At 36.0% G+C, this 12,163-nt stretch overlaps 1 protein-coding gene across 8 annotated transcripts in view; it reads left to right on the forward strand.

Moving 5' to 3' along the window:
- Window positions 1–9,774, forward strand: part of KIF3A (kinesin family member 3A) — an 84,738-nt gene extending 74,964 nt beyond the window's left edge. For 7 of the 8 annotated variants that reach the window (XM_043912132.1, XM_043912135.1, XM_043912138.1 and 4 more), the window contains 5 exons: window positions 78–203; window positions 3,320–3,373; window positions 3,892–3,960; window positions 4,542–4,666; window positions 6,775–9,774. In XM_043912132.1, coding sequence (XP_043768067.1) covers window positions 78–203; window positions 3,320–3,373; window positions 3,892–3,960; window positions 4,542–4,666; window positions 6,775–6,823 — 423 coding nt within the window. In that variant the 3' untranslated portion in view covers window positions 6,824–9,774. The remainder of the gene's footprint in view (window positions 1–77; window positions 204–3,319; window positions 3,374–3,891; window positions 3,961–4,541; window positions 4,667–6,774) is intronic. The other variant, XM_043912134.1, reaches the window with a different exon arrangement.
- Window positions 9,775–12,163: the final 2,389 nt, after the last annotated feature.

Genomic DNA, 12,163 nt, shown 5'->3' on the forward strand with positions numbered 1-12,163 from the left:
ACTACTGCCCTGTCAGATGAAATTGTTTTGTATTTAAAATCTTTATTTGTCCTTAGTATTTTCATTGATTCTGATAGATGGCTGATCTCCAACAAGAACATCAGAGGGAAATTGAAGGCCTCTTGGAGAACATTCGACAACTTAGCCGGGAACTGAGACTTCAGATGCTTATTATTGATAACTTTATACCTCAGGATTATCAAGTAAGTGGGAAGTTCTCTGACTTAAATATTAGGTCACTTGGCTGGGGTTAAGGACTGAAGAAATGTAATTTCTAATTTAATTAACAGTAAGTATTTACATTTCAGTTGTTGCTGATAAAATTTTCTTTAATTCCATCACATTTTACTCCAGCTGTTAACTTTTCTTTCTTTCTTTTTTTTTTTTTAGAATATATTCACTGTGGCTCTCTTCTTTATTTATTTATTTTCATTTATTTTTATTAGTTGGAGGCTAATTACTTTATAGTATTGTAGTGGTTCTTGCCATACATTAACATGAATCAGCCATGGATTTACATGTGTTCCCCATATTGAACCCACCTCCCTCCCCATCCCATCCCTCTAGGTCATCCCAGTGCATCAGCCCTGAGCACTTGTCTCATGCATCCAACCTGGACTGGCGATCTGTTTCACACTTGATAATATACATGTTTCGATGCTATTCTCTCAGATCATCCCACCCTCGCCTTCTCCCATAGAGTCCAAAAGTCTGCTCTATATATCTGTGTCTCTTTTTCTGTCTTGCATCTAGGGTCATCATTACCATCTTTCTAAATTCCGTATATATGCGTTAGTATACTGTATTGGTGTTTATCTTTCTGGCTTACTTCACTCTGTATAATGGGCTCCAGTTTCATCCATGTCATTAGAACTGATTCAAATGTATTCTTCTTAATGACTGAGTAATACTCCACGGTGTATATGTACCATAGCTTTCTTATGCATCCGTCTGCTGATGGGCATCTAGGTTGCTTCCATGTCCTGGCTATTATAAACAGTGCTGCGATGAACATTGGGGTACACGTGTCTCTTTCAGTTCTGGTTTCCTCAGTGTGTATGCCCAGGAGTGGGATTGCTGGGGCATATGGCACTTAACTTTTCTTAATATATTATTCTCCATTTGAGTAACTAAGTATCTGAATAAGAATTTCTCAGTCCTTAGGAGGAAGGCCAGATTCATGTAATTCATGTAAAGGCATAGGTCCTATTTATTTTTTCAACATTCTTTATCCTGTGAATAGGATAAACAGAATTCCTGTGCCAACTTTTTTTTCCTGTTTATGGATGCTAATTCTGTGTGTTTGAGGTGGAGTGGTAAAATAGACTTAATATGAAATTTACCATTTTAACTTTTTAAGAATATATTTCATTAAGTACATTCACAATATTGTGCAATGACCACTACCATCCATCTCAAGATAGATGCTAACTCTAAATACTAGTATAATTTTAAAATCAGAGCCTCTATTATTCTTTTCACCAAATATCTCTTTCCAATACATTTTAGTAGACTTTAAGATTGATTTTTAAATTTTATTTTAAATCTATGTACAGTTTTAAGAAATTTGTCTAAACATAAGCTTTAATTTTTTTTTTCTTTTCCTTTTCTTTCTTTTAAATTTTAAATCTGTGTACAGTTTTAAGAAATTTGTCTAAATATAAGCTTTAATTTTTTTTTTCTCTTTAATTTTCTTTTCTTTCTTTTTTTTCTTTTCTTTCTTTCTTTCAGAGTTAATATTTGGTTCACGGTACACTGTCCTTGATGGTCCTTGGATGGCCTTCTTTTATTTACTTAATTTGTAGTTAACTCGTCACCCAGAACAAAATCTAGGACCATTATAGTGACCTATTTCTAACCAAATGGTTTCTCTCTCCCCTCTTCCATCACTTTACCTCTTCAAACTCAAGGTATCCACCATCCTGAATCCTAAATTCTTTATTTCCTTGCTTTTTATTTTTATGTAGTTTAATTGCATCTACTTATATTCCTTGAAGGTATATATTTTTAAATTTATAAAAGGGGCATCACATGTGCTTGCTCAATTGCTCAGTCATGTCCAACTCCTTGCAAACCCATAGACTGACTGTAGCCTGGCAGTCTCCTCTTTTCATGGGATTTTCCAGGCAAGAATATTGCAGTGGGCTGCCATTTCCTTCTCCAGAGGATCTTCCCAACTCAGGGATTGAACCCTCATTCTCCTGTGTCTCCTGCGTTGGCAGGCAGATTCTTTACCACTGAGCCATCTGAGAAGCCCAAAAGGGCATCATGCAATACATAATGTTTTGAAACTTAGCTTTTTTCACTTAATATATTAAGATTTTAGTTCCATGTTTTGTTTTTTTTTTTTCCCCAATGCCTCCTTCTGACCCTGGTATTTACTTACTGAAAAGCCTTGCTGACTCCTTTTCTGACTAAACAGAAACTAAATCCTACAGTGTGTTACACAAAACTTTTGGTAAACTGCCCCTCATCTGTCTTTTCCAGCATGATTTCCAACAACTTCATAAATCAGCCCTTTGCTTCAATCTGTTCTACCCAAATAATTTGATGCTTCTCAGTCCCTTGATTTTTCTGTTGCTCTTCTGTTTTCAAGCCCTGCTTCCCTGTTCTGCCTTGTAACCTGCTCTAATCTTCCCTCCTGAGTTAAAAAAGTAAATGCATCCTCCCCCAAACTTCTATATCACTTCCTATCTTGTTACTTTTACCTCTCGCTCATATTTTCATATAAATGCACACATTTGGCTGATTTTCATAACAAAGGACATAATATAGTGAGACCTTACATATACATCCTTGTATTAGTCTTTCATCCAATGATTTGAAATGTTTATCGAGCATCGCACATGTGCTAGGTGATGCAAATAAGCAATGACCAAGAGGCATTTGTCTGTACTCTTTTGGGGCTTAGTTTACAAATGCTAAACTTATTGGTAAATAAGTGGTGAATCAGTAGTTGATAAATAAGGATGATGATAAATACTAAAAATAAAAAGTATACAGTGCAGTACCAGTATATAGAACGTGAACATATGATACTGTTTCTATAATCCAAAACACCCTTTCAAAATGGAGCCGTATCCAGTCTAGCCTAAAAGTATGTGCTAGTCTGTGTGTGTGTGTGTGTGAAGTCACTCAGTGGTGTCCGACTCTTTGCGATCCCATGGACTGTAGCCTCCCAGGCTCCTCTGTCCATGGGATTTTCCAGGCAAGAGTACTGGAGTGGGGTGCCATTGCCTTCTCCATAGTTCCATGTTTAAGTCAGTATTTTAAATGTTACTAAATATTAAAAGTAGATCATCTTTGACTCTTTTAAAAGGAAATGATTGAAAACTATGTCCATTGGAATGAAGACATAGGAGAATGGCAGCTAGTGAGTATTAACCTTCATCCTTTTATGAAATAGTTAATGGAGTACTTCCTATAGACAGGAGTGTGCTGGCTACAGTGGGGAGGATGGTCCAGAGGATGAATCAAATGATAATCCACTAGGATGGATAAGATGTTTAAAAGGTTATAACACACAGAATATTCAGTAGAGATGGTATTATTGGTTGGTGTGTAGGACTGAATGACTCTGGGTCTCTCTTTCTGTCCCAGCATTCAAGTCATGTTTTTAAAAAAAAAAAAAAAAAACACATTTATTTACCTATTTGGCTGTGTTGGGTCTTAGTTGCCCTGTGGCGTGTGGGGTCTTAGTTTCCTGACCAGGGATTGAATCCACGTCCCCTGCATTGGCAGGTGGATTCTTAACCACTGGACCACCAGGGAAATCCCTCAAATCATGTGTTATGAGTGTACTGTCAGAATATCTCATAGTAATTTGCTTCATTCATAGTGTTAATTGCTAATTAAGATAATTCTCCTCCCCCTCTTTTTTCCTTTTTTGAGAAATGTGTTGCCTACACAGGAAATAACATGAGAAAGCAGACTCCAGTTCCAGATAAAAAGGAGAAAGATGTAAGAGTGCTTCTTTTTTAAAAAAAAAAACAACAAAAAGAAACTACAGTTGGTTCTTTATAGGAATGTGGTCACTAAATTGTGTTATCATGATATCTGTTAATCAGCTCTGCTGAAAAATAGGCTAATCTTTTGAGAGTAGAGGCCCTAGAATCAGGGGATTATCAGGACAGTTCTGCTTACCTGCAGTCCTGGGAGCAGCGTATCATCTCTATATCATAAGAAGGGCATGGAGTCCTCTTCAGAAACTCTTTCACCACCTCTCTGGGTCTTGGGGATTTGTTTAGAGACTAGAGTGTGTTTGTCCCTCTCAAAACTGGTCCTAATCTTAGGTTAACAAGCGAAAGCAGCAGCTTTAGGGAAAAACCAACAGTTTTTCTTTACTACTGAGTAATTTATAGTGGGTCAGGGCTTCTTCACCAATGATTGGTATATACATTTGAGATATATGGAATTAGAAAAATATATCTGTAGATATTTATTTGGTTTTGTCTCTGGCTTTTTTCTAGGCGTTTATTCAGCATTTTAAATCTTCCCTCAAATCTGTGTGTTAGAATGTCTTATTCCTTTCCTTTATATAGCCCTTTGAAGTGGACCTTTCCCATGTGTATCTTGCCTATACTGAGGAGAGCCTACGGCAGTCCTTAATGAAATTAGAGAGGCCACGGACTTCAAAGGGAAAAACAAGGCCAAAGACTGGGAGAAGGTAAGAACTGTCTTTGGGTCCCATGAGCCAAAGGCAATGAGATTTTCAAATTAGGTAACATTTAAGGGAAATTTAATTAACGTGATAGTGAAAGTCACTCGGTCGTGTCCAACTCTTTGCTACCCCGTGGACTGTACAGTCCATGGAATTCTCCAGGCCAGAGTACTGGAGTGGGTGATCTTCCCAACCCAGGGATCGAACCTGGGTCTCCCTCAATGCAGGTGGATTCTTTACCAACTGAGTCACGAGGGAAGCCCAGTTAACATGATAACTATTTAACTAAATAATTCAAGTCCTTATGTAGTTTGGATTCTTCTTTAGCCCTCCTGAGTAGTAGAATTTATTTCTAATTTACTTTGTTCTTTCCAAATGTGTAATAAGGCAAATTCCTTGATCTTTGTATTAATTTTTCTAGTGAGATACCAATTAATTTGCCTAGTTAGACTCTCAAGGTATTGTATTCAACTGATTCATTTTTCTGTCATGAATATTGCCTCAGGAACCTTGATTTCCTCAGTTACCAGTTAAAGAAAACTTCTCTGACTGTCTTTCCCTCTGCTTTGTGGTCTAGTTTTGACTGTTGAGTAGTTTAAATGTATTGTAATGTAGCCCAGGGAAACCAGGATACGAAAGTCCTGGGCTGGAGCTTGTTTATTCTCTCCCTTCCTTACATCAAATACTGTTCAGCTTATTTAAACTGACTGTAAGACTTTGGGGCTCCTAAAATGATAGGAAATAATAAACTTGTATTTTTCCCTACTTTGAGTACATAGCCTTCACCGTACATGTAACTCAAAAGTCTTAAGTTTTAACATTTTTGTGTTACATAATCGTATAGGCATAACCTAACTTTTATAAATTTTGGAAGGAGAAATCAGCATATTAAAAGTGTACAAATTTTTACATTCTCCAGCATTTAGATGTCAGACATGAAAAGCTTTTCATATGCCAAAGGAAGTCATGCATGATTAATGAATGAAGCAAATTGGTTTAAAGAAATACAAATTCCTCTAGATCGTTAAGTTTTCCACTTTTTTTTTTTTTAAGTTTTCCACTTTTAATGGAGGTATTTTCCTCCTAACTTTGCAGTTAGTAAAAAAAAAAAAAAAAAAGTAACAAGGCAAGTGTGATGATAAATGCTAAGACAGTTGGCCTCAATGTAGGAGAAAAATAGGCATTGATGTGCTGGGGTAAACGAGCAGAGCGTGGTCTGAGTAGCTGCTACCCTGTTTCCTAGTGAGTTTGAGGAAAGAGGACCCATTGTTTCTGGATCTTCCTATATCAAAGGAGAAACCAGAAATGAGGATTATTTATATGGAGTCTCTGTTTTTAGTTACTTTTAAGAAACTATGTGGACCTAAAACAGTCAAGCAAATAATTTAATACGGTATTTGGATACAGTTTTCAGAATGCTCATTTTAAAATAATGTACTTTTTTGTTAATCTAAAAAAAAAAAAATGTGAGTGAACATTAGATGAGCCAAACCCAGCACCTCTGTGTACCAGAATTAGCCTGCTATACTGTGAAAACAGTAGATGGCCATAAATACAGACAAATGTGCACATTACATGGTTTTTTGATACTAGGTTACATTACTTGGTAATGTTCAATGTGATGTTCCTCATTAGAAACACATAGTTCAGTGTACTAAGCAAAACTACAATAAACATGATACATTAATGGAGCATTTCCATCAGTTCGTACACAGTCATCTATGAGGTGTTGCTTCAGGTGATCTGTGGCTCTGATTTTCACTGAATAAGCTGGAACCCTTAGCATACTCCAGAAGAGATAATCAAGGAGTTCAAATCTGGCAGGCATGCAGACCACTCGGCCTGTCCATGTTGTCTAGTCTGATTTATCACTCACTCATTCCCTCATCACTGTGGGTGGTGGGGTGCAGTGCCACGCTCTTGGGGTCACTCTAAGCGACTTTTCCCTAGCCTGAAAAGGCAGGCATTAATTGATCTCTTAACATAGCATGTCAAACCTTGACTGGTTTCTAGATTCTCTGGCTGCTTGATATTATCTACTACATAATGTAAAGTGTTTGTACTTCTGTCTTTTAGGGAAGCATTCATGTTTTCTTTTTCTCTTCTCCAAACAGAAAGCGTTCTGCAAAGCCTGAAACTGTAATTGACTCTTTACTTCAGTAAACGTTACAGACTTAAAGTCAAAATAAAAATTAGTGATATTCTCATGCCTGGATAAAATATTTAATTAAAACATTGAAGACTTTTGTGTAATTTCCAGTAATTCAACTTGTAAATCATGGAGTAAGTCTGGAATTAACACTTTGGCTAATAACTTTTAGTCCATATATATTAAGTTAATATAACATGAAAATTGTACTGCTGGTAATTGTTCAAATTGTCAGTTCCTTTTTCAACTTATACTGTGCAGGGAAGTTGAAGGAGCAGTCCATACTGTAGAGAGTTGCAGTTTAAATGTGTACGTAAGTCTACCAGTGATTTCCTCAACTACTATCTATTTAGATAACTGGACAGATATTCAAAATAGAAAAAAAAAAACAAAACAGTAAGTCCTGTTTTGCACATAGAAAGTTGCAGGTCTAGTTGTCCTATGATTTCCTGTTATATATGAATGTATGGGTTGCATATCTAAGAAATGATGGAATCCTAACACTCACCTGGCCTTTTAAAATATATTCTAATTTTTATACTCACATTGATTGCATTTAATGTGTGAAATGGGTGATCTTATTAATCTATAGAACACTTTTATGATTTGACAGTCTAGAAGTATACATGTTTAAGAAACAAAAGCTGAAAATATGTTTCATCTGGACCTCTCTTGATCTTTTCTGCCACTTTAACTTCAGGTCAAAAATTTTGTTTGATTTCATGTTTCTTGAAACATTGAATTTGTACCTAAATATAAAGGAGTCACCCAGTTACAGAAAATTAAGAAGCTAAATATTTGTCAGTAGGTATTATTTTTTAAATTCACTTTGAAGCTTGATTAATGGACACTTTCCTGTGTCTGACTTCTAAATTTTGATGGAAATTGCTCTGTCTCTCCCAATTGAGAAGGATCTCCATTTTCTGAAAAATACAACCAAAGCAGGAAAAATACCTTTTAATTCTTTGTCTTTAAACACTTTGTCTTTCTTCTTATTTTATAAAGAAAATAGTCTTCCCTGAATTTCTTCCATTGACAATTCCAATTAGAACACACCTCTAAAATAAAAATTATATTTATTTTATAGTAAAAAGGAAAAGTTTTCATAGATAGAATTATTGTTTTTTTTGTTGGCTGCTTGTAAAATTTTTATTTTTTTAAGTTATGCTACTCTAAAACCACTATATATATATATATATATATATATATTTATCTTTTATGAGTTTTAAAATTATGTAATCACCCCTGAAACACATTGGCTACATGTTTTAAGACTGCATAAATTAATAAGTTTGGTTAAATATTGTTTTACAATTACAAAGCTATGTATAGAATGGAAGTGAAGGTAGCATATTTGTGAATTGTGTAAAAATATGTCCATAAATTTAAAGTACATTTCAAAGGTGATGTACTAAATATCTTGTGTATGGTGAATTTTTTCTAGGTAAGAAGAATTGGATTTAGTTTAACTAACAGCATTTTCTTTGTGATATGCAAGATAGTTAGACATTTATCACTTTGTGGGGCATTGTTTAGATACTGTGAAGACTTGAGGTGAACTTATGTCTTGTAAAAACTGTGTAAGCAGAATATCTTGGCAGTTATAGATGCACATTTAACTCTATTAGTAATTACTCTAGAGAAATCTTAATTTTACCAGTAGAAAAAAAGAAATGACTATGTCTTCTTTTTAAAAGTCCACAGGTCTAGCCTTTAACCATCAATTTAATAGAAAAGGGATAACTTTTGCATTAAGCTTTAAAACATTAAGGAAAATTTAAGTCAGTATCTTAGATTTTTTTCTTTACCGTGTCACCGCAGTAACAAAAAGAAAGCTATAAAAAGTCAAAACATTGAGAAATTTTAAAAATAGGCTGCTTTAGCATTTACATTAGAACTGATATCAAGATTAGATATTGGAGCCAGGCCTGAGTATCCATGTGAAAGCATGGGAACCTAACGTTAAAGCTGTTCACTTAGCTCCAATCATAGCAGTTCTGTGGTTTCTTCACATTTACTTTGCGTCATCGTCCAAAAATGAAGTATTTTGTAACATCAGTGTTAGTTTCATGAAAAGATATAGATAAATTTGCTCATTATTTGAAATAAGAAACATTTAAAATGAGTGTCACATATAAGTAGGTTATTGAATGTGAGTGGCTATTTTTTCTCTTTAATTTAAAAAAGTAGTATTTATTAAGAGGAGCCTTGGTAGAATGTTGTTTGTGGTATGTTCTTTAGTAAACCTTGCAAATATATGTAGTAATAATTGGGATATTAAAATATGATAGTATTCCCTATTTTTGTTTAGATTCTTGTGAAGTGTAGGGGTAATTAAGGTGGGAGGTTTACATCCATGTGTTCATCCCACAGGTAGAATCAGTTTGACATGCCATGTCATCTACTTCTTGAGAAGAGGGGGCCTTTTTTTTGCTGCAAGAAATTTAAGGTTTCTTTGGGGGAGAGGGTGGTGCTACTTCAACTGTAACATATTTTTTTAAATTATAGCTTTAGTTTGTTGTGTTTCTTTTTCATCTTTTAATAACATTTTCCCCTTAACTGTTACCATAAGGAAAGTCCCTCCTTTTCCTGCAGGGCTGTAAATTAAAGGATGGGTAGAGTTTACATTTAAGTACGTCAGTGTCTGCCCAGTTTATTAATGTATGCATCTGTGTTCCTCTTTAGTTACTTTTTGATGTAAATGCTAGAAGAAAACATAGATCTTCCTAGTGCCTTTGAACTTCTACTGTAGTCTAATTTAAATCATCAGTAACTTCAATAGCATTACTACAATACTGTATACTGGCCAGAATTACAAATTGTATGATGAGTTTGTTGCATTAATTTCAAAAGCCACACTTTCACTGTATTTTATGTATAAATTGTATTTGTTCAAGTTGTATATATTGATATTGTATGTATACATACAGCATGCTTAAGTAAGAAATAAAAATCTTTAGCCTAACGCCTATAATTGTGGTCTGCTTCTTTACTCGACCATTTTTGTGTTTGTGTCCATCTTGATCTTAATAATTAATAAGCAGGTTCTTTGTGCTTGGCATGTCAATTTCATGAGCTTAAGAGAAGCCTATGTAGTTTTGTACCAGAAACTCTTAATGTTGCGGGTCTTTAAACAGAAGTCATCATGATACAGAAACCTGGGAGAGATGTTTTTAAAAATGCTTCTCATTGATAAAAGTTTATTTTCACCAAAAAAAAATGTAATCTAAGTTTTTTTATTATCCTTATCATTTGGTATTTGAGAATAGAAACTTTAAAGAAGTCTGTATGGAAAATGTATCTCACTAAAAGGTAAAAGACGTATCTTAGTGGTAACGGTATCATGATCTCTTTCAAAAACTATATTTGTTTAAAATATCTCAAGCCATAATATTGCTTGAATTATTGTTAATCATGCATTCTTTTCACAAACACTTATTGGTTATTAGGCAGCCACAAGAAGTTCACAGCGGACATTACAAAGTTTTGATTTGTCGGCAAGTTTCAGAGGATTTCCGTGTGCTTTTTGTATAGAGAGGGGACTCTGGCCATTTCAGATCTTGCTGTCTCGGTCTTCCAAACTGCTCGCTGGTGTAAAACTGCTACACATGTGTAGAATATGAAAATAAGATTAGAGGCCTGCCATAGTGTAAGCAAGAGAATCAGTAGTGCACTCGCTGCCCCTCCTCCCCAGTTGAATTCTGGAGCTGTGATGCTCACTTTCACCAAGCAACACCACTAAGGCACACCCCTCAGGGAGCCTGTTGCTGCTTGTGTTGTCAGGACGCTGCTGGGGTCATTGTTCATCCCACCTTCTTATGAAGACCCTTGAGAGTCTGTTTTAAAGTCGAGTACTAAAAACAGAACAAAATAAAAATTCTAAGATACCTCAGTTCGCATGTGCCTACAGGAACTGTTAACACAGTTCTGAAGCTGCAGCCCAAACTTAAAGTGAGCCTTCTAAACAAGCTGTAAGATTGTCTGAATGTCTCATTCTTAAGCTGTTTCATTTGCAAAGCAAATCAAGTATTCAGTCCTCCTTCGGAAGTTGAACACATGTGTGGGAAAATGATTATGAAGAGGCTACTTCAAAAAGAACCTGTTTCCTCTCAGCATTTATCTTGGGCTTCCTGTGACCCAATCTTAAAGTTACTTTTATCAACGTTATCAGAACATCACTTTGTCTTACCCAAACACGTTTATGGCTCTGACTAAAGAATATGACAGATCAGACATTCTTCTACACCTGCTCCCCTCCCCCACCCCTTTTTAGAGGCCTGGGGAAATTTTAGTTTTTAATCAAAGACTTTATTTCTCCAGCTTTACAAAGGAATTTAACTGGGACTTTACAACTGAATAAAATATTTCTCAGAGTTGATACCAATCTTAACAAGAGGATATTGCCTAACCCAACCTAAACTGCTAGAGTCATTACAGAAATACTATGTTGACCTTGATTTCTGTTCCATCATGTGTTAGGGCGCTCGGTCACCAGGCGTCTTCTGTATTTACTGTGGACCCATGCATGGCTCATGGCCATATGAGTGGAAAATGACATGTCGAAGGCTGTAGTGAAGGAGGGTGAATGGTGAGCTGCCAGGCACAGCATTCCTCCCTAGCAGCGGACCCAATGCCTAGCACATGTTTGTCTGACGGGAGGGTCAGAAAAGGTTCATCCCAGGAGAAGTGCTGTTCAAGGCGTTAAAGCATTTGAATGGTGCAGCAAGGCATTCCAGGCAGAAGGAGTAATGTGAATGTCATGTGCATTGGTGGCCTGCTTGAAGTAAGGCAAAAGAGGTGGGGACTGATGATCCTGAAGAGGAAAGAGACAGGCCAGGATCCAGAGTTTTCTTTAAGCAGTGAGAAGCCACAGAAGGATCTTAAGGGGGTGACTCATACATTATTTGTGTTTTAGAAAAAACAACTGCTAAAAAGATTGTGAATGATTAGATTAGGAGGAGCTGTGAGAGCAGATGATGTACACACCTGTGCCCTGGAGGCTGGGACAGTTACGGGCCAGAGGAGCCAACCTCCTCCTCTCCTTGCTGGCTGTCTTGCCCTCAAGACTGGTACCCAGGCTGAGGGAACCTAGGTATCTTTTACTTTTTTTAAATTTTTTTTACTGATGTTGTATAACATGTACCCAGGTATGCAGTCAGCACCTAAAACATCTGAACATGCTTGTGTTTGGTTTAATGCTGGCTAATAGGAAGCAAGCAAGGAAGAGACATCCTAGAGACTAAACATTGAACAAGGAAGAAGTTGACATGAAGGATGGATCAAAAGAAACACTAGAGCTGAGGAGAAAATTTCTTGACTGCTCAAGGGCAAAGGCAGCTAACTGGGAGGTTTGA

This window comes from Cervus elaphus, chromosome 9, assembly GCF_910594005.1.
Source record: "Cervus elaphus chromosome 9, mCerEla1.1, whole genome shotgun sequence".
Taxonomy (NCBI): domain Eukaryota; kingdom Metazoa; phylum Chordata; class Mammalia; order Artiodactyla; family Cervidae; genus Cervus; species Cervus elaphus.